Raw genomic sequence first — 23490 nt, 5'->3', positions numbered from 1 at the left:
CTGGGGTATTATCAGAAATGTGTAATACATTTTTCATTGCCTCAATCATGTAACGGGTGGACCTATTGGAGGGTACACTAGTCTCATCGTCGTCGACACTGGAGTCGGTATCCGTGTCGACATCTGTGTCTGTCACCTGAGGTAGCGGGCGTTTTAAAGCCCCTGATGACATTTGAGACGCTGGAACAGGCACAAGCTGAGTAGCCGGCTGTCCTATGTCGTCAAACCTTTTGTGTAAGGAGTTGACACCTTCCATAAGTCCATCCACACAGGTGTCGACCCCGCAGCGGGTGACATCACATTCACAGGCATTTGCTCCGCCTCCACATCATTTTCCTCATCATACATGTCGACACAGCAGTACCGACACACAGGGAATGCTCTGACAGAGGACAGGACCCCACAAAGCCCTTTGGGGAGACAGAGGGAGAGTATGCCAGCACACACGAGAGCGCTATATATCACAGGGATATCACCTATAGAGAGTGTTTTCCCTTATAGCTGCATTATTATAATATACTGCGCCTAATTTTTGTGCCCCCCTCTCTTTTTAACCCTTTCTGTAGTGCAGGACTGCAGGGGAGAGCCAGGGAGCGATCCTTCCAGCTGAGCTGTGAGGGAAAATGGCGCCAGTGTGCTGAGGGAGATGGCTCCGCCCCTTTTTCGGCTGGCTTTCTCCCGCTATTTTAATAATTCTGGCAGGGGTTAATATACACCTATATAGCCCCTGGGGCTATATATGGTGTCAGTTTGCCAGCCAAGGTGCTATTTATTGCTGCTCAGGGCGCCCCCCCCAGCGCCCTGCACCCATCAGTGACTGCAGTGTGTGGTGTGCATGAGGAGCAATGGCGCACAGCTGCAGTGCTGTGCGCTACCTTGGAGAAGACAGAAGTCTTCAGCCGCCGATTTTCCGGACCTTCTTGCTTCTGGCTCTGTAAGGGGGACGGCGGCGCGGCTCCGGGAACGGACGACGAGGTTGGGTCCTGTGTTCGATCCCTCTGGAGCTAATGGTGTCCAGTAGCCTAAGAAGCCCAAGCTACCACCACTTAGGTAGGTTCGCTTCTTCTCCCCTTAGTCCCTCGGTGCAGTGAGCCTGTTGCCAGCAGGTCTCACTGTAAAAAAAAAACCTAAACTATACTTTCTTTCTAGGAGCTCAGGAGAGCCCCTAGTGTGCATCCAGCTCGCCCGGGCACAGAAATCTAACTGAGGCTTGGAGGAGGGTCATAGGGGGAGGAGCCAGTGCACACCAGATAGTCCTAAATCTTTCTTTAGATGTGCCCAGTCTCCTGCGGAGCCGTCTATTCCCCATGGTCCTTACGGAGTTCCCAGCATCCACTAGGACGTCAGAGAAAGTCTTTACAGAGAAACTCAGTAGAGCTCCCCTGCAGTGCATCCAGTCTCCTCTGGGCACAGGATCTAACTGAGGTCTGGAGGAGCGGCATAGAGGGAGGAGCCAGTTCACACCCATCTAAAGTCTTAGAGTGCCCATGTCTCCTGCGGAGCCCGTCTATACCCCATGGTCCTTACGGAGTCCCCAGCATCCTGTAGGACGTAAGAGAAATAGGCAATGACTGAGAAGCCAGCTTTCATTGTCTGCAGACGCTGACATCATGCTTTGGGCGTCTTTAGACACCACCATCGGTCACACCATTGTAACTTTCACCAGCCCTATGCTAGGTGCAGATCATCCGTCTCAGTATTGCCTACAATGTGCGCAACTCATTGTCTCTATACGTAACCACTTTCAGCAAAAACTCCACACTGCATTACATCTGTGTCTTAATAGCCAACCCCCTGTAACCACACAGGAATTCCCAACACATTTCTTATATACTTCTTGGTGTTTGTCTGACTCACAGATGAAAACATTACATAAGAAAAAATAAAACACATTGTCCCCCACAGGAAAAACATACACATTGGCCCCTCACAGAAAACAATAAAACAAATTGTCCCCCACAGGAAAAAAAACACACACATTGGTCCCCAGAGAAAGCAATAAAACAAATAGGCCCAAACAGGAAAAACACACACATTGGCCCCCAGAGAAAACAATGAAACAAATAGGCCCAAACAGGAAAAACACACATTGGGGGTCATTCCGAGTTGTTCGCTCGTTGCCGATTTTCGCAACAGAGCGATTAAGGTTGAAAACGCGCATGCGCTAAGTATTTTAGCACAAAACTTAGTAGATTTACTCAGGTCCGAACGAAGATTTTTCATCGTTGAAGTGATCGGAGTGTGATTGACTGGAAGTGGGTGTTTCTGGGTGGAAACTGACCGTTTTCTGGGAGTGTGCGGAAAAACGCAGGCGTGCCAGGATAAAACGCAGGAGTGTCTGGAGAAACGGCGGAGTGGCTGGCCGAACGCAGGGCGTGTTTGTGACATCAAACCAGGAACGAAACGGCCTGAGCTGATCGCAGTGTAGGAGTAAGTCTCGAGCTACTCAGAAACTGCAAAGAATTTTCTATTCGCAATTTTGCTAATCTTTCGTTCACAATTCTGCTAAGCGAAGATACACTCCCAGAGGGCGGCGGCCTAGCGTTTGCAATGCTGCTAAAAGCAGCTAGCGAGCGAACAACTCGGAATGAGGGCCAATGTGCGCAACTCATTGTCTCTATACGTAACCACTTTCAGCAATAACTCCACACTGCATTACATCTACGTCTTAATAGCCAACCCCCTGTAACCACACAGGAATTCCCAACACATTTCTTATATACTTCTTGGTGTTTGTCTGACTCACAGATGAAAACATTACATAAGAAAAAATAAAACACATTGTCCCCCACAGGAAAAACATACACATTGGCCCCTCACAGAAAACAATAAAACAAATTGTCCCCCACAGGAAAAAAAACACACACATTGGCCCCCAGAGAAAACAATAAAACAAATAGGCCCAAACAGGAAAAACACACACATTGGCCCTCAGAGAAAACAATAAAACAAATTGGCCTGCCCGCGGGGTAAAAAAAAAAAGTATAATAGAATGTAGCTTTTAGTATTACAATTTGTTTAAAATTTCCACAGCTGTTTGAAAGGCCCAGTGACACCCAAGAGGTTTTATAGTTCTTAGCTGTAACATCTATATATTCATGTATTTATTAACATTTATGTAGCGCTTGCATATTCCATTGCACTTTCTTTCAAAGTTGGGCAGGGGCAGATTGGTAACTGAAAGTGGCCTTGGAAAAATTTTCAGAAGTGTCCTCACATGGTCAGCACCAGAGGTATACCGTGCAACCATGGCGGCAGCACTTTTAGTAAAAGTATCCCTATGTGTAATGCTTATGCCTAATGCCACGTGTTTCCCTGACGAAGGTTAAGAACAATGAAAGTCGCCAAGTGCGTCAATTCCATCTTACGGCATGGACCGAGAACGGAGACCTCAGTGAGAGAGCCGTCCTGATTCACTTTGTAAACCTGGTCCGACAGCATAGGAAAGAATATTCCGCTACATTCCCTGCGCTGGTGCTTTGCAGGTATGTCTGGAAAGCCATGTTTGTATTGGTCGTCTGCTCCAGTAATCAGATAGGGCTTTCTATTGCAATCAAGACTTGCGCTAAGGCTACAACCGCTGCCAATCTGCATGATGGCGGACTCACTCGGAGAGTCAATGTTCCTCTTTCTGCATTGATGCTGCGTAGGTGTATCCACTTGCTGAGGAAGTTGCGATGGCTCCGGTGGGCGTTTCTACTCTTTTCAGGGTGGCCGCTTCACTTGCGAAGGTTAGCAGGTTCGTAGGCTGAAAAATTGGGATATGGACAGCCGGTATCCTACCCGCGCTAGATCATACTGAATCCAATACCGGATATATAAGGCACCAGCTCAGCGTATTTTAGTTAAACACTTACTTAGAAGTTATTGCATTGCATATTTGCCACAATGCAGGTAAGGGTTAAACAAAATCGATGAATATTGTGTTAATGCGTCTATAGCCGTAAGCCGCGACTTCTCTAATGCTGCATATATCGCATCTTCATCAGAGCTGCGGCTGGGAGATCTGGAATATTCATCGCTCTTGATCGCATCATTAACCAGTTGGAAGATGATAACATGGTGGATGTGTATGGAACAGTCTATGATCTGCACTTACATCGTCCCTCAATGGTGCAGTCAGAGGTACTGTAAGTCTCAGCAACTTCATTGCAAAATATTGGATAAAGGGGTCTATTTATGAAACCATGCTTGTGGTAAGACCCCAGGAAAAGGACATTTCTTGGTGGTGTCACAAATATTCTAAACTTCTGGCCATTTAGTATGAGGCTATCCCAGCAGACATCGCCCATTGCCCCCCTGTATGCTGTAACAGGAGCGCCCATAGCCATCTACAGGGACAGCAATAATGAACAACTCACCAAGTTCCGAAAAACATAGCATGTGTCCCACCAAGAACAGGTGACAAACTCCGCTCAGGGCTGGATTAAGCCTTGGGGGTGCCTGGGACTTATAAGACAGGGGGCCCCCGGTGGAAGGCAGGGAATTGTATTTTAGATTGTGCATGATCCATTCCAGGAGGAACAAAATGCTCTCTATCTGGACTTCCCTCTTAATATATGATTGGCGCCACCGATGTTGAACCATTTAATAGATAAGAAAGGTTCTTCAACACAGGTGATTACAGTCATAACTGGGTCATGTTAGGATGTATGGATTGTGTTTAAGAATGCCTGGGTATTGTTTATAGCTCCAATTGAATGACAACTATTTTATAAATATGTTCTTGTAGTGGAACAAAGACAACTTAAACAACCTTAAAATACACATAGAAAAAATAAGAATTTACTCACCGGTAATTCTATTTCTCGTAGTCCGTAGTGGATGCTGGGACTCCGTAAGGACCATGGGGAATAGCGGCTCCGCAGGAGACTGGGCACAACTAAAAGAAAGCTTTAGACTACTGGTGTGCACTGGCTCCTCCCACTATGACCCTCCTCCAGACTTCAGTTAGGATACTGTGCCCGGAAGAGCTGACACAATAAGGAAGGATTTTGAATCCCGGGTAAGACTCATACCAGCCACACCAATCACACCGTATAACTCGTGATACAATACCCAGTTAACAGTATGAGAACAACTGAGCCTCTCAACAGATGGCTCAACAATAACCCTTTAGTTAAACAATAACTATATACAAGTATTGCAGACAATCCGCACTTGGGATGGGCGCCCAGCATCCACTACGGACTACGAGAAATAGAATTACCGGTGAGTAAATTCTTATTTTCTCTGACTTCCTAAGTGGATGCTGGGACTCCGTAAGGACCATGGGGATTATACCAAAGCTCCCAAACGGGCGGGAGAGTGCGGATGACTCTGCAGCACCGAATGGGCAAACTCTAGGTCCTCCTCAGCCAGGGTGTCAAACTTGTAGAATTTAGCAAACGTGTTTGACCCCGACCAAGTAGCTGCTCGGCAAAGTTGTAGAGCCGAGACCCCTCGGGCAGCCGCCCAAGAAGAGCCCACCTTCCTCGTGGAATGGGCTTTCACTGATTTAGGATGCGGCAGTCCAGCCGCAGAATGTGCAAGCTGAATCGTACTACAGATCCAGCGAGCAATAGTCTGCTTTGAAGCAGATGCACCCAACTTGTTGGGCGCATACAGGATAAATAGCGAGTCAGTCTTTCTGACTCCAGCTGTCCTGGAAACATAAATTTTCAGGGCCCTGACTACGTCCAACAACTTGGAAGCCTCCAAGTCTTTAGTAGCCGCAGGCACCACGATAGGTTGGTTCAGGTGAAAGGCTGATACCACCTTTGGGAGAAATTGGGGACGAGTCCTCAATTCTGCCCTATCCATATGGAAAATCAGATAAGGGCTTTTACATGACAAAGCCGCCTATTCTGATACCCGCCTGGCCGAAGCCAAGGCCAACAACATGACCACTTTCCACGTGAGATATTTCAATTCCACGGTTTTAAGTGGCTCAAACCAATGTGACTTTAGGAAATCCAACACCACGTTGAGATCCCAAGGTGCCACTGGAGGCACAAAAGGGGGCTGAATATGCAGCACTCCCTTAACAAAAGTCTGAACTTCAAGCAGTGAAGCTAGTTCTTTCTGGAAGAAAATCGACAGAGCCGAAATCTGGACCTTAATGGAACCCAATTTTAGGCCCATAGTCACCCCTGACTGTAGGAAGTGCAGGAAACGGCCTAGCTGAAATTCCTCCGTTGGGGCCTTCCTGGCCTCACACCACGCAACATATTTTCGCCATATGCGGTGATAATGGTTTGCGGTTACTTCTTTCCTAGCTTTAATCAGCGTAGGAATGACTTCTTCCGGAATGCCCTTTTCCTTCAGGATCCGGTGTTCAACCGCCATGCCGTCAAACGCAGCCGCGGTAAGTCTTGGAACAGACAGGGCCCCTGCTGCAGCAGGTCCTGTCTGAGCGGCAGAGGCCATGGGTCCTCTGACATCATTTCTTGAAGTTCCGGGTACCAAGCTCTTCTTGGCCAATCCGGAACAATGAGTATAGTTCTTACTCCTCTTCTCCTTATTATCCTCAGTACCTTTGGTATGAGAGGAAGAGGAGGGAACACATAAACCGACCGGTACACCCACGGTGTCACTAGAGCGTCCACAGCTATCGCCTGAGGGTCTCTCGACCTGGCGCAATATCTTTCTAGCTTTTTGTTTAGGCGGGACGCCATCATGTCCACCTGTGGCCTTTCCCAACGGTTTACAATCAGTTGGAAGACTTCTGGATGAAGTCCCCACTCTCCCGGGTGGAGGTCGTGCCTGCTGAGGAAGTCTGCTTCCCAGTTGTCCACTCCCGGAATGAACACTGCTGACAGTGCTAACACGTGATTTTCCGCCCATCGGAGAATCCTTGTGGCTTCTGCCATCGCCGTCCTGCTTCTCGTGCCGCCCTGTCGGTTTACATGGGCGACCGCCGTGATGTTGTCTGACTGGATCAGTACCGGCTGGTTTTGAAGCAGGGGTTTTGCCTGACTTAGGGCATTGTAAATGGCCCTCAGTTCCAGAATATTTATGTGCAGGGAAGTCTCCTGACTTGACCATAGTCCTTGGAAGTTTCTTCCCTGTGTGACTGCCCCCCAGCCTCGAAGGCTGGCATCCGTGGTCACCAGGACCCAGTCCTGTATGCCGAATCTGCGGCCCTCTTGAAGATGAGCACTCTGCAGCCACCACAGCAGAGACACCCTGGTCCTTGGAGACAGGGTTATCAGCCGATGCATCTGAAGATGCGATCCGGACCACTTGTCCAACAGGTCCCACTGAAAAGTTCTTGCATGGAACCTGCCGAATGGAATTGCTTCGTAGGAAGCTACCATCTTTCCCAGGATCCGCGTGCAGTGATGCACTGACACCTGTTTTGGTTTTAGGAGGCCTCTGACTAGAGATGACAGCTCCTTGGCCTTCTCCTCCGGGAGAAACACTTTTTTCTGTTCTGTGTCCAGAACCATCCCCAGGAACAGTAGACGTGTCGTAGGGACCAGCTGTGACTTTGGAATATTTAGAATCCAGCCCTGCTGTTGTAGCACCTCCCGAGATAGTGCTACCCCGACCAACAACTGCTCCCTGGACCTCGCCTTTATCAGGAGATCGTCCAAGTACGGGATAATTAAAACTCCCTTCTTTCGAAGGAGTATCATCATTTCGGCCATTACTTTGGTAAAGACCCTCGGAGCCGTGGATAGACCGAACGGCAACGTCTGGAATTGGTAATGACAATCCTGTACCACAAATCTGAGGTACTCCTGGTGAGGATGGTAAATGGGGACATGCAGGTAAGCATCCTTGATGTCCAGTGATACCATGTAATCCCCCTCGTCCAGGCTTGCAATAACCGCCCTGAGCGATTCCATCTTGAACTTGAATTTTTTTATATACGTGTTCAAGGATTTCAAATTTAAAATGGGTCTCACCGAACCGTCCGGTTTCGGTACCACAAACATTGTGGAATAGTAACCCCGTCCTTGTTGAAGTAGGGGCACCTTTACAATCACCTGCTGGGAATACAGCTTGTGAATTGCCTCTAACACTGCCTCCCTGGCTGAGGGAGTCGTTGGCAAGGCAGATTTGAGGAAACGGCGGGGGGGAGACGTCTCGAATTCCAGCTTGTACCCCTGAGATATTACCTGAAAGATCCAGGGATCCACCCGTGAGCGAGCTCACTGATCGCTGAAATTTTTGAGACGGGCCCCCACCGTACCTGGCTCCGCCTGTGGAGCCCCAGCGTCATGCTGTGGACTTGGAGGAAGCGGGGGAGGACTTTTGCTCCTGGGAACTGGCTGTATGCTGCAGCTTTTTCCCTCTACCTCTGCCTCTGGGCAGAAAGGACGCGCCTTTAACCCGCTTGCCCCTATTGGGCCGAAAGGACTGTACCTGATAATACGGTGCTTTCTTTGGCTGTGAGGGAACATGGGGTAAAAATGTAGACTTCCCAGCTGTTGCTGTGGAAACGAGGTCCGAGAGACCATCCCCGAACAACTCCTCACCTTTATAAGGCAAAACTTCCATGTGCCTTTTAGAATCTGCATCTCCTGTCCACTGCCGAGTCCATAACCCTCTCCTGGCAGAAATGGACATCGCACTTATTTTAGATGCCAGCCGGCAAATATCCCTCTGTGCATCCCTCATGTATAAGAGTGCGTCTTTAATATGCTCTACGGTTAGCAATATAGTGTCCCTGTCTAGGGTATCAATATTTTCTGACAGGGAATCTGACCATGCAGCTGCAGCACTGCACATCCATGCTGAAGCAATAGCTGGTCTCAGTATAACACCTGTATGTGTATATATAGACTTCAGGATAGCCTCCTGCTTTCTATCAGCAGATTCCTTCAGGGCGGCCGTATCCGGAGACGGTAGTGCCACCTTCTTTGACAAGCGTGTGAGCGCTTTATCCACCCTAGGGGATGTTTCCCAACGTGACCTATCCTCTGGCGGGAAAGGGTACGCCATTAGTAACCTCTTAGAAATTACCAGTTTTTTATCGGGGGAAGCCCACGCTTCTTCACACACTTCATTTAACTCTTCAGATGGAGGAAAAACAACTGGTAGTTTTTTCTCTCCAAACATAATACCCTTTTTTGTGGTACCTAGGGTAACATCAGAAATGTGCAACACATTTTTCATTGCCTCAATCATGTAACGTGTGGCCCTATTGGAAGTCACATTAGTCTCATCGTCGTCGACACTGGAGTCAGTATCCGTGTCGACATCTGTGTCTGCCATCTGAGGTAGCGGGCGTTTTAGAGCCCCTGATGGCTTTTGAGACGCCTGGGCAGGCACAGGCTGAGAAGCCGGCTGTCCCATATTTGGTATGTCGTCAAACCTTTTATGTAAGGAGTCGACACTGTCACGTAACTCCTTCCACATAACCATCCACTCAGGTGTCGGCCCCGCAGGGGGTGACATCACATTTATCGGCATCTGCTCCGCCTCCACATAAGCCTCCTCATCAAACATGTCGACACAGCCGTACCGACACACCGCACACACACAGGGAATGCTCTGACAGAGGACAGGACCCCACAAAGCCCTTTGGGGAGACAGAGAGAGAGTATGCCAGCACACACCAGAGCGCTATATAACACAGGGATCCCACTATAAATGAGTGTTTTTCCCTTATAGCTGCTTATATTATATATACTGCGCCTAAATTTAGTGCCCCCCCTCTCTTTTTTACCCTTATGTAGCTTGACACTGCAGGGGAGAGCCAGGGAGCTTCCTTCCAGCGGAGCTGTGAGGGAAAAATTGCGCCAGTGTGCTGAGGGAGATGGCCCCGCCCCTTTTCCGGCGGACTTCTCCCGCTTTTTCTGGAATTCTGACAGGGGTATTTTTACACCTATATAGCCTTCCTGACTATATATGGTGTAGATTTGCCAGCCAAGGTGTCTTATATTGCCCTCAGGGCGCCCCCCCCCAGCGCCCTGCACCCATCAGTGACCGGAGTGTGAGGTGTGTATAAGGAGCAATGGCGCACAGCTGCAGTGCTGTGCGCTACCTTGTTGAAGACAGAAGTCTTCTGCCGCCGATTTTCAGGAACACTTCTTGCTTCTGGCTCTGTAAGGGGGCCGGCGGCGCGGCTCTGGGACCGAACATCAAGGTCGGGTCCTGCGGTCGATCCCTCTGGAGCTAATGGTATCCAGTAGCCTAAGAAGCCCAAGCTACCACCAGTTAGGTAGGTTCGCTTCTTCTCCCCTTAGTCCCTCGCTGCAGTGAGTCTGTTGCCAGCAGATCTCACTGTAAAATAAAAAACCTAAATATACTTTCTTTCTAGGAGCTCAGGAGAGCCCCTAGTGTGCATCCAGCTCAGCCGGGCACAAGATTCTAACTGAAGTCTGGAGGAGGGTCATAGTGGGAGGAGCCAGTGCACACCAGTAGTCTAAAGCTTTCTTTTAGTTGTGCCCAATCTCCTGCGGAGCCGCTATTCCCCATGGTCCTTACGGAGTCCCAGCATCCACTTAGGACGTCAGAGAAAAATCTATAATTTATTTTGTCACATGCAAAAATAGCAGCAGCCTCTGTACTACTTACACACTGGGACAGGACTCAGGAGGACTCTGTGTGTGTGTGTCTCTCTCTCTCTAGACCCTCATTAGATAACAGATTACACAGGACTCAGACACCCAGGCGGGGAGGAGGAGAAGCTGGGATCCCTGTGTCACTTACAGCTCTCTTCCCCCTCCTATCTCTCTGGTCGGAAAAATCCGTTGGTAGCTCATAAAACCTGATACTCTGCCTGCAATGCATACTGCCCAGCTCGCATTCTGGCTGTCTGGTTCTGCTGCTGCATGAGAGGGAAAGCTAGTAATGTAGGTGTGCTCTGGCCGGGGAGCCCCTAACAAAGGGGGGCCCGGGGTACAGTATGCCCTGCGATCCCCCGTTAATCTGGCTATGACTCCGCTATATAATAATATGCAGTGATAAGAATTAACAAATGACCCCTGTCAACTAGGATTATATATGAAACAATGCGGCGGCATGTAGTGTAGTCCGAGATCTCCGGAGGGGCGGGATGCCGACCAGTCTCGGACGTTGGTTTAAAGGGGAAATTATTTACGAGTCATGGCTTTGCCTCCTATAAAAAAAAAAAACGTCCGTGATCGGCTGGCATCCCACTCCTCTGGCGATCTCGGACGCCATTACATCCCGCCGATGGCATGTATACAATCGCGAGGGATATATGTCACGCAGACAAATATATCATTCTGAAAAAGCCGTCAGAGAAATTGGTCAGAGCAGCGAGAACAGCCAATATTGTGCAAAGCGGTGGGGAATCCTGGCTGTTACAGCAGTAAGATAAAAGGGCGTTATCGGAGGCATGAGGCATTGTTTAGGCATCAGGCCATTTATCCTCATAGCATTCCCTCTGCTATCGCCCATACAAGCGGTCCCAGTAGTGTTGTCTGCGAGGACTGAGATAATGGCCAATGTACCAAGCAGTTTATTATATTACACACTGGCCACAGCCTCATGGCACTGGTCACTCCCACACATTACTGGCTACGCCCACATGGCACTAGTCACACCCACACAGCACTGGCCACACCCACATGACACCGGCCACATCCCCACATGTCAATAGTCAGTGGCGGATCCAGGGGGGCGGCACTCGGGCCCGTGGCCCCCCTGTCATTTGTGCCCCCCCCGCTTGTGTCACTGAGAAGAGCTGCCGCTCAGTCCGGCGGCAAGGTGTCTCAGCTGTCAGGAGGAGAGCGCGGCTATCTGGCGGCGTGTAGCGGACTTCAAACCAGCCGCCGGGTTCATAAGCCAATCAGAGCTCGCGGACCGGCAGCCAATCAGGAGCCGCCGGTCCGCGAGCTCTGATTGGCTCACGAACCGGCGGCTAGTTTGAAGTCCTACAAGCCGCCGCCACCGGCGCCAGACATAACGGTAAGCAGCTGCAGCACTGCCCGTGGGGGCATTTATATACCTGCTGTGGGGGCATTTGTATACCTGCTGTGGGGGCATTTGTATACCTGCTGTGGGGGCATTTGTATACCTGGCACTGTGAGGGCAATTGTATACCCGGCACTGTGGGGGCAATTGTTTCCCTGGCACTGTGGGGGCAATTGTTTACCTGGCACTGTGGGGGCAATTGTTTAACTGGCACTGTGGGGGCATTTGTATAGCTGACACTGTAGGGGGATTTTTGGATCTGGCACTGTAGGGGCATTTTTGGATCTGGCACTGTGGGGGCATTTGTGGATCTGGCACTGTAGGGGCATTTTTGGATCTGGCACTGTGGGGGTATTTGTGGATCTGGCACTGTGGGGGCATTTTTGGATCTGGCACTGTAGGGGCATTTTTGGAGCTGGCACTGTGGGGGCATTTGTGGATCTGGCACTGTGGGGGCATTTGTGGATCTGGCACTGTGGGGGCATTTGTGGATCTGGCACTGTGGGGGCATTTGTGGATCTGGCACTGTGGGGGCAATTGTGGATTTGGCACTGCACTATTGGGGGCATATGTCTGTGCATCACGTCTCATTTTAATTGGCCACACTCACTAAATGACTGGGGGCATTACTGCAGGCAACATTACTACTGGGGGCAATACGGGCATTGCATAAGGGGCACCACTACTATGGGGTCTATATAAGGGGCACTACCAGTACAGTGGACATTGCATAATGAGCGCTACAACTGTGGGCATTGTATAAGAAGCGCCACCTCACATGCACCGAAGCCGCACACGAAAATGTACTTGCCCCTTCCATGGTGCCCCCCCTATCTATTTCTTCTGGATCCGCCCCTGTCAATAGTCACACTCACACGGCACTGGTCACACCCCCACACTGCACTGGCCACACCCACATGCTATTGGCCACAACTACACATCACTGGTCATAGTTCCTTTGCTTCTAACAATAGGCATTGTCCATCTGATGCATCTTCTGCACAGCTGCCTCCCAACCCCCCCACCTACACCATTACCTCCTCCATACTCACCTCGGGCTTAGCAAAGGTCTCCCCCCATAACTATTTCATGTCATTTATTTGTACTCCATAATCTCTGCTTTACTGTATAAATTTAGTTTGATCCACACCCTGCTATCAGTATCCAGAAGAATAAGGAGGAGGAGAGGCTGGAGGAGCAGCAGCTTGGAGAGGTCTGAAGAGACTCCTCTGCCATTTACAAGGCAGGAGAAAGGACGACTTGTCCTGCAGATGACGTATTAGCAGATGGCGCTAGATAAAGCACTCTAGCTACGAAGCCTACAGCTTCTGGAGCGTGATACATAAGAGAACTCTTACACCGCCAGAGAAAGCTATTGGGGGAATTTGGGACATTGGTGCATTATGAGGCGCGCATTAGTGCAGGAGACATTTGTGACAGCCCCTGGGGTGGTCCAGTGATACAGAGGTACACACTTATAGTTGAGAAACGCTTGGCTACAGAGTGTGGGGCGTCCTAATGTGAAGGTACGGGTGACTTACTGTGTATGTAACATTTAAATTTGAGAGTTACCATATCTATCTGAGAATGCGGCACATAAAAATGCACCATACGATATTACAGGTTCAGTATGACTGATCGGACTGGATGGCGGCGGTCACAGTACCGATGCCGGCATCCCGATAGATGAAATCCCGATAGGAGAGAGGTAAGTATATTATCTCCTCTCCCCCCCCCCTCCCTCCCGCAGCCTAACCCTAATCTCCCCCCATAGTGTCTAACCCTAACCTCCCCCCTTAGTGTCTAACCCTAACTTCCCCCCAGTGGTGCCTAAACCTAAACACCCCCCTCCCCGCAGCCTAACCCTAACTTTCACCTGGTGGTGCCTAACCCAAACCGCCCCTCCCCGCAGTCCAACCCTAACACACCATTTCTCCCCCCTCGGTGCCTAACCTAACTTTCACTCGGTGGTACCTAACCCTAGCCCCCGCCCCACATCCTATCCCCAATCCCCCACCCCCCGTGTGGCGCCTGAACCTAACCTTCTCCCCTCGGCCCTAACCTGCTTGCTATACTTACGGTTGGGATGCCGGCTGTCAGGATTCTGGCGTGGGTCTCCTGATCCTGACGGCATTCTGGCTTCGGTATTCTGATGGGTGTCAAGCTTCCGACTACCGTGGTCGCAACAGCCAGTATCTTAACTGCATGGCGATATTACAGCATCTACAGATGCTCATAGTTGGTGTCTCAGTCCTTGTACAGTCATACACACGGACGCACACCAGGGAGGGGCTTTGTAGTGGCATTTGCACAAAGTCGCAGACGGACGACCCTGAATCAGGCCCCATACAGTCTGTTCCACTCTGATAAACATATTTATTTAAAAAATGGGATATGTATAAAGACGGATGAGAGGGACGCCTGCGGTAGATTATGGGGCAGATTACGGGATGCTGCTAAGTACTGATCCAGTGACCTGCAGTAAGTGTCAGACTGCGAGCGGATCACCTGCGACATGTAAGGTAACCGCCTGCAGGTAACAGACATATCCAGCCCCCGGTTAACACTCTCTCTCTCTCTCTCTCTCTCTCTCTCTCTCTCTCCCTCTAGGCTCAGTATATATTCCTGCACCAGTGCACCTTAGACATCATCAGGGTACAGGCTGAGGCGCAGAGCAGCCTGGATTACCAGACAGACAAAGAAGAGAGGCTCTATGAAGAACTCCCCAACTCTCTTCCCTCCGAGACGCCGTTACAGAATGAAGAATCTGTCTACGACCTGTGTCTAAATTAGGGATTTGTACATTATTGAAAGGAAGTTTGTATTTTTTGATGTGTGAACCTTATTCCGTTCTAATGACTTAATGCATAATAACAGCCTGCGCCGTCTCCGCGTGCCTATCCCTTTAGTAGATAGACAGTGTCTAGTTAGACAGTCAATAGATAGACACCATATATTAGACAGACATTAGGTCGACAGGGTCAAAAGGTCGACAGGGTCAAAAGGTCGACACGGAAAAGGTCGAAATGGAAAAGGTCGACAGGTCAAAAGGTCGACATGGAAGAGGTCGACAGGTCAAAAGGTCGACATGGTCAAAAGGTCGATACGATAATTGTCGACATAAAAAAGATAGACAAATGTGTTTTTTTTATTTAACATGTTTTTGGATGATTTCATACTTTCTCTATCCATGTCGGCATAGAGTTGGTTATAAACCTTGTGGCGAGCCACCGTGCCCGAAGCGTGGCGAGCGAAGCGAGCCCCGCGAGGGTATGCCTTTCTGCAATTGGGGTGCCAGATGACAAAACTATCCACACAAAGCACAAAAATGCAAAAAACATGGTGTCTACCTTTTTCATGTCGACCTTTTGACCCTGTCGACCTCTTCCATGTCGACCTTTTCCATGTCGACCTTTTGACCTGTCGACCTTTTCCATGTCGACCTTTTGACCCTGTCGACCTTTTGACCCTGTCAACCTAATGTCTGTCTAACATATGGTGTCTATCTATTGACTGTCTAACTAGACACTATCTATCTTTCATACCGGAACCCTCCGCGTGTTCCACCTACTGCCAAATCATAGACCTCCAACTACTGTACACTGGAGTGCAGATGTGTATTCATTCTGTATATTCCTAACCGCCTCTAATTACATGTGTTCTCCTTTTATATATTGGATTGTGATTAAAGAAGTACAGTGCCATGATGTGTCCTCTTTCTCTGGAAACAGTTTGTAAAAGTCACTTTTGTTACGGATTGTTATCAGAGTATAGTAATGAGAATATAGTGTTCTACAGTATAACGACAGGCCACCAGGTAAAGATAAATAAATCAATAAAACTCCTAATCCAAAGACAGATAGACAGCACAGTATGTAAGGGCATGACAAATATTTGTGATCAGAGTGTAAAAAAGAAAAAGGGGTTTTGGAAGAGAGAACAGCACCTATAACTAGATTTCCTTATCGCTCCCTCCTTCCAGACGTCACAACTACTCCAGTGTTCCCCTCCCGAAACATACAGGGAGACGGAGCACGCTACCCATGATGAGGTATAATGTTATAATGCTACAGTAACTGCTTTGGTTCCCGGTGCCCTTTCCAGGAGAATACGTTTTATATACCAGCGCCACGCAGATGGTTTGGCTGTGTACATTAAAGGGAGGGATGACCCCAGGAAACATATTATGGTATGTAGGTAGGTACTGTAGGTACTGATAATGTGAATGATAGAACCAGTCACCTTTAATAAACCTTTAGAAGAGTCTTGCCAAGGGCTTCACCTATTCACCTATAGCAGCCGCCTTTCTTGAAGAACTAGACACATTCACAGATATGTACTCAGGCTTATTAGAAGGTGTAGGTGAGCTGGTAATATAGGAGACTATCGATGTACTGACAGCCGGGTACCAGGAGGTGGTGCCAATATCAACACAAAAGGGCATAGCTGCAATAGGTGCAGGATGTGGCACCAAGGGGAGTGAGGGGGTAGTCTTTGCATGGGCCTGGGCCTGTTGGAGAGGCCCGGTGAGGGCCTGGGTCCAGGGCACTGAGTAGTGTGCGGGGGAGAGGAGGGGGTAGTTGAGATGAAGTCGGGGGGGTCTACTTAAGGGCCCTACACACTTAAAGATTATCTGTCCAATCTGGCTGATTGCAATGAAAATCTGGCAAAGTCTGGGAGCAAATGACAATCAACCATTTGCTCCCAAAATCCAGAAAGTGGACAAAAACAGTCGTTCAGATAAATTGGTTTAATGAAACAAACTTAACCAATTTGTCTGAAAGTCCATTTTTCTCTATTTTCCAGTGTTTGAGAGTAAATGGTCAATTGTCATTTGCTCCCATACATTACCAGATTTTTGTTCCAACCAGAAAGATTGGACAGATCATTAGAGCTCTAAGTAGTCTGCTGGGGTGGGGTTGAGGGAGGTCTGCTGGGGGGTGGCCCATGCTTTAGAACCCACAGTCAATCCACATGGGGTGCCGTTGCTTTCTAAACCATTTATTGCCAGCCACATAATAAAATTACCCTGAAGCCATTATTTGCATTGCAATGCAGCAGGGAAAGTGCAGCAGAGACACATTGCAGTAACGTAAATATATAAAAGGGCACCTGGAAGGAAAATAGCCAAGGACTCTAGCATACCTCCCAACATGACCCTCTCCAGGAGGGACACAATGCTCTGCTTCAGGGCTTATCTCTTAGTGTATGATTGCCATCACCTGTGTTGAACAGGTAAATGGATAAGAAAGGTGTTTCAGTACAGGTGATGGCAATCGGAAATTAAGAGGGAAGTTCAGGAACAGAGCATTCTGTCCCTCCTGGAGCGGGTCATGTTGGGAGGTATGCTCTAGGTCAGTGGTAGCCAACCCTGGTCCTCGAGAGCTACCAACGGTTCACGTTTTCCAGGTCACCCAGCAGCTGCACAGGTGCACTCATTACTCACTGACACATTTTAAAATATCCACAGGTGGAGCTAATTTACTTAACTTGTGATTCTGTGAGGAGACCTGGAAAACGTGAACTGTTGGTAGCTCTCCAGTACCAGGGTTGGCTACCCCTGCTCTAGGTCATATACATTAAAGCGGGTAACATCTGAACTTGTAATCTTAACTTCTACCACTAGGTGTCAGAATTTCCAAATAAACATATTCAATGTTACTCTACAGTATTCTGTATTTATTTACTTATTATTACTAATTACATAGTTACATAGTTAGTGAGGTTGAAAAGAGGCAAAATGCCCATCGGGTTCAACCTCTATTCTGGGTACACATCTAGGCCAGACCTGGCCAACCTCTGGCTCTCCATTACCCTGACATGCGGGGGGACGCTCAGCACAGGGCAGGTCCGCCCCGCATGTCGGATCCAGCCCCCCTCCCTCCGCAGACATGCAAAAGCATTGCACAGCGGCCACGTGCTTAGGGTAACCCTCTGCCTACACAGCCTAGCTGCGAAGGCAGGCGGCTACTCGACATGTTTTGGTTTGCTGCAGCTGTGTGTGACGTCACACAGCCGCCGCAGCCCGCCCTGCAAACTGTCTGGACACACCTACGTTGTCCAGACTGCGTCCCCCCCCCCCCCCCCCCCCCCATTGCTGAGTCAATGCCCCTTTAATGCTGAATGGAAGAATGGAGAGCGTCATGCTTCTGCCGTGTAAGCAACACGTATGATGCGTTTTGTTTGTTCCAAATGGAGTCATAGCAATCATCTATAGTACACATAGGGGTCTATTTACTAAGCCTTGGACGGTAATAAAGTGGACGGAGATTAAGTACCAGCCAATCAGCTCCTAACTGACATTTTTCAAACCCAGCCTATGACATGACAGTTAGGAGCTGATTAGCTGGTACTTTATCTCAATCCAAGGCTTAGTAAATAGACCCCACAGTAACTGTGTCCTATGAATATATAAATATTAAGTAGAACCGCTGGCGTATTTATAATGTGTGGGGTGTGTGCGGTGCACAGGGGCCCCCGGGGTTCAGAGAGGCCCACACCGCGCACATTATGTGTAATACTTACCCTCCGGAGTCCCGCGGCAAAGCAGCAGCGCTGCAGGAATCATTGGGAAAATGGCCGCCGTGCCCAGAGATCTGCGCATACACTCTAGACTCTGGGACATCGTAGGGACCCTATTGCCCGGAGTCACAGCGCTGCCGCTGGCTGGAGATGAGGGGGCACATGACGGAGCTGCACACGGGCCTCCTCTCTAGATTCGCCCCTGAATAGAACATTTCTGGAACCTTTTCTAAGGAACTACAATGAAAGAGAAGTGATTGGAGCTGGATTAAGTTACTTTGTGACAATCCCTGGAAATCAGGAACAATAGGGAAGTCCTGTGTCACGGTGCTGTACCCCTTGTAAGGCCACCAGGACTCCGCCCCCTGCACGCTCTGCAGCCCGCCTGTATGTGCGACGTCCAGATGGAAGTGCTCAGTCTTATCTGAGAGGATTCCTACAGTGTGCGGCATTGTGTGTGTATGCCGGAAGGCCAGAGAGCGATCCCTCGTACATCTGCAATATTAGTATCTGCCTTCACTGGGTGTCTGTGGTGCTTCCACCGGGATCCGGTCTGAAGATCGACAGTATCTAGGTCGACAATGTTTAGGTCGACCACTATAGGTCGACAGTCACTAGGTCGACATGGATGGAAGGTCGACAGGGTTTCTAGGTCGACATGTGCTAGGTCGACAGGTCTAAAGGTCGACATGAGTTTTTCAAATTTTTTTCTTTTTTTGAATTTTTTCATACTTAGCGATCCACGTGGACTACGATTAGAACGGTAATCTGTGCCGAGCGAAGCGGTAGCGGAGCGAAGGCACCATGCCCGAAGCATGGCGAGCGAAGCGAGCCATGCGAGGGGACGCAGTGCACTAATTTGGGATCCCGGTCACTCTACGAAGAAAACGACACCAAAAAAAAAAAAATCCTCATGTCGACCTTTAGACCTGTCGACCTAGCACATGATGATCGAGAAACCCTGTCGACCTTCCATCCATGTCGACATAGTGACTGTCGACCTATAGTGGTCGACCTAAACATTGTCGACCTAGATACTGTCGATTTGATGAACCACACCCGCTTCCACCATACAGGGCAGATGCATATTCTGTTCTCCACGCTTTCCACCTTGCCTACTGTGTGGGATCATTCACTTGTAGCAAAATGACATGAGGGTAATGTCGCATTCCACATTATAAGTCTCTTGTCATCAAACACCTCAACATGGCACGCAGCAGGGTATGGACGTGTGGCAACGCCAGTGTTACAGTATGCGCAAGGGCCTGATTCCTGTTTGTAAGTAAAGCAAAAAAAGCAAGTTATTTTTTGTGTCTGGCACAAACCATGCTGCCATGCAAGGGGAGCAAATACATTTATATTATTTCCATGCAGGGTAAATACTGACTGCTTTTGCATTTAGCCCATAAATGTTAAACAGCTTTATTTTTACACTGCCATTTAGATTTCAGTTTGAACACACCCCACCCAAATCTAACTCTCTCTGCACATGTTACATCTGCCCCACGTGCAGTGCAGCATGGTTTTGCCCAGTTGCTGTTTGTTTTTTTGCTTTACTTACAAACATGAATCAGGCCCAATGTCCGGAGGTAATGAGGTATGCTGTGAGGCATGAAAATGAGGTCAATATACAGATGGAACCATCTTTATCTTGGCCTTTATTAGGATTAATTGAGCCAGGGGCAGTCTGACTTAATCCCCTGCTGTATTGTTCTCTCTGTATTGTATTGCAGCTGAGAACAATAGATGAAGGGTTTATGTAAATAACCCATGGTGCACCTAGGCGCAGCAGAGAAGCCAAGATAAATGTGGCTCCATCTGTATAGCCTAACTCCTGCTGTTGTGTAGGTCATGTGACAGGTAACGTCCAGGTAATAAAACGCTTATTTTGGGAACAGTAAAGGGCCCTACACATTCAGTGATATGCCGCCGAGGTGCCCGACGGCCGACCCGGCGGCGGGGAGGGGAGTGACGGGAGGTGTGAAGTTTCTTCACCCCCCCATCACCCGGCCCCATAGCAATGCATGCTAATATGGACGAGATTGTCTATATTGGCCTGCATGTATAAGTGACCCGACACCAACGATGAACGAGCGTGGGGCCGCGCATCATTCATCATTGGTGCCTACACACTGAAAGATATGAACGATATCTCGATCATTAATGAACGAGATCGTTCATATCTTTCATTGATGTCGCCTAATGTGTAGGGCCTTTAAGAAGGACATAAAACAAACTGAGCTTTATTAGTGACAATGGTGATCATTCTGAGTTGATCGCAGCCAGCAACTTTTTCCTGCTGCTGCGATCAACTAGTCCACGCCTATGGGGGAGTGTATTTCAGCTTAGCAGGGCTGCGATCACTTGTGCAGCCGTACTAAGCTAAAAAAATTTCAAGCAAAAGAAGACCAGCCCTGGACATACTTACCCTGTGCGACGATCTCTGCGATGCTGGAGCCGGCTTTGACGTCAGACATCCGCCCTCCGTTCTCCTGGACACGCCTGCGTTTCCTTCTCCACTCCCCGAAAACGGTCTCCAACGATCCGGATCCGCCCAGGTACGCCTTCTTTCTGTCAATCTTCTTGCGGTCAACTCTGCGACAGTTTTCTTTGCAGAACGCGATGTAACCCGGCGACCCCTGTCGCCGGGCAACGTCGCGCACCGCGCAGTGCAGCTGCTGCGCATTCCGGACCAGTTTGCACCGCAGCGACAAACTGCTGCGTGCGAATGGGTCGGAATGACCCCCAATGCACAACGGCCAAAAACAACCAGGTTTATGTAGCAGCGTTTGCCATTTACACTGTATGCGAGGAATGTGCGGGGAAAGCACCAGGTGACAGGTACGTTCAGAATGATTGCTGACCTGAAATGAGGAAGTGTTATATTCACATAATTTCCTGGTGCAAGGTTTGTGTTACGTGCCTCAGCCTCAGGGACATCACTAGAGCATGTGACTTGCCAGGCTGTGCTCTCAAGGATAGGAATCATCCTATAAAAGCCGTTTCCACTGTAGCTACAGGAGCTGACGGAGATACTTCAACTTTAACCTCCCATTCATATTTCTTAGTCCTTTTTTCATATATACTATAGTTTTTGTACTTGTCTTCGAGCTACCAGTCCCACACAATTGCCATGACGCTGTGCTTGCTCATTACAGCAGTACGGGGACTCAAACGTTTATTGAGGGTCATTCCGAGTTGATCGCTCGCTGACGTTTTTCGCTGCGCAGCGATCAGCTCAAAACTCGGCAAAACTGCGCAAGCGTATGCACCACAATGCGCAGGCGTGTCGCACAGGTACAAAGCGGATCGTTGCTGTGCGAAGGATTCAACAAAGAATCTATTCGCACGTACGATCGCAAGGAGATTGACAGGAAGAAGTAGTTTGTGGGTGTCAACTGAACGTTTTCTGGGAGTGGTTGGAAAAACGCAGGCGTGTCCAAGCGTTTGCAGAGCAGGGGTCTGACGTCAATTCCGGGACCAAAAAGTCTGAAGTGAACGCAGCGGCTGAGTAAGTTCTGAGCTACTCAGAAACTGCACAAAATGATTTTGCACAGCTCGGCTACAAAGCCGTTCGCATGCTTACGAAGCGAAAATACACTCCCCCGTGGGCGGCGACTATGCGTTTGCACGGCTGCTAAAAGTAGCTAGCGAGCGATCAACTCGGAATGAGGGCCATTGTTCAATGTGGCAATAAGGGTTTCTAAATGTGTACATTCAATAAAGAAGCTCCACACGCCCACCATAAAATACAGAGGACTCCACAGTCAGGCGGTGTCACACAGGGTAGTGCGGTGTAAGACTGAGAGGAGATGACTCTGAGGAGACAGGAGTGTGAGGATAGGAATGGAGGTCTGAGGCCTAGGCAGTCTAGGAGATTGCGAGACTGGGTGTAGCTAAGGGTGTGAGCAGGTCTCTGGATGAAGGGACACTGTGAAGGGGTGAGGGTCTCTGGATGAAGGGACACTGTGAAGGGGTGAGGGTCTCTGGATGAAGGGACACTGTGAAGGGGTGAGGGTCTCTGGATGAAGGGACACTGTGAAGGGGTGAGGGTCTCTGGATGAAGGGACACTGAAGGGGTGAGGGTCTCTGGATAAAGGGACACTGTGAAGGAGTGAGGGTCTCTGGATGAAGGGACACTGTGAAGGGGTGAGGGTCTCTGGATGAAGGGAGACTGTGAAGGGGTGAGGGTCTCTGGATGAAGGGACACTGTGAAGGGGTGAGGGTCTCTGGATAAAGGGACACTGTGAAGGGGTGAGGGTCTCTGGATGAAGGGACACTGTGAAGGGGTGAGGGTCTCTGGATGAAGGGACACTGTGAAGGGGTGAGTTTCTCTGGATGAAGGGACACTGTGAAGGGGTGAGGGTCTCTGGATGAAAGGACACTGTGAAGGGGTGAGGGTCTCTGGATGAAGGGACACTGTGAAGGGGTGAGGGTCTCTGGATGAAGGGACACTGCGAAGGGGTGAGGATCTCTGGATGCAATGACAGGGTGAAAGGGTAATGGTTCCTGGATGCAGGAACAGGGTGTAGGGGTGAGGAGGGTGTAGGGGTGAGGGTACCTGGATGTGGGGTGAGGGTACCTGGATGTGGGTTGAGGGTACCTGGATGCAGGGACAAGGTGTAGGGGTGAGAGTATCAGGATGCAGGGACAAGTTGTAGGGGTAACGGTTGCCGGCTGACCTCGGGTGTTTTTTAAAGGGGCAGTCATTTAGAAGGCATAGTTTTGCCTTATAAATGACTGCCCCTTTAAAAAATCTTCAGAGTTCAGACGGAAACCCACACTTCCAGCAAACTTGGACGGCATTATAACCCACCCATAGTTTACACTTAAAGGGAAGAATCCAATTGTTAGTACGTTATGGCAGTTCAGACTTGTACAATGTTGTTAGCAGCCCTATGGGTCTGCGTACAAAATTGATTAAATTCGGGGTGGTAGGGGGCCATGAGGGGTGCGAGATAAAGTGCCGGGGGAGATACATTTCAGCTCACATCCCCCTGGCGAGCTGAAATGTGTGAAAAATTACCCAATTGAACTGCGCCCCGCAATCTCCCATCACTTGATACGGTAGATCAGGTGCGCAGAACAACTGAA

General features: G+C 49.3%; 1 protein-coding gene across 1 annotated transcript in view; it reads left to right on the top strand.

The window, feature by feature from the left end:
- Positions 1 to 23490, top strand: part of LOC134968623 (mucin-19-like) — a 517580-nt gene that overhangs the window by 55389 nt on the left and 438701 nt on the right. The window contains exons 24-26 of the mRNA XM_063944156.1: positions 3325 to 3485; positions 3990 to 4125; positions 14485 to 14665. Coding sequence (XP_063800226.1) covers positions 3325 to 3485; positions 3990 to 4125; positions 14485 to 14665 — 478 coding nt within the window. The remainder of the gene's footprint in view (positions 1 to 3324; positions 3486 to 3989; positions 4126 to 14484; positions 14666 to 23490) is intronic.

This window comes from Pseudophryne corroboree, chromosome 11 (genome assembly GCF_028390025.1).
Source record: "Pseudophryne corroboree isolate aPseCor3 chromosome 11, aPseCor3.hap2, whole genome shotgun sequence".
Lineage (NCBI taxonomy): Eukaryota > Metazoa > Chordata > Amphibia > Anura > Myobatrachidae > Pseudophryne > Pseudophryne corroboree.
This window is presented reverse-complemented; position numbering and strand designations above follow the sequence as displayed.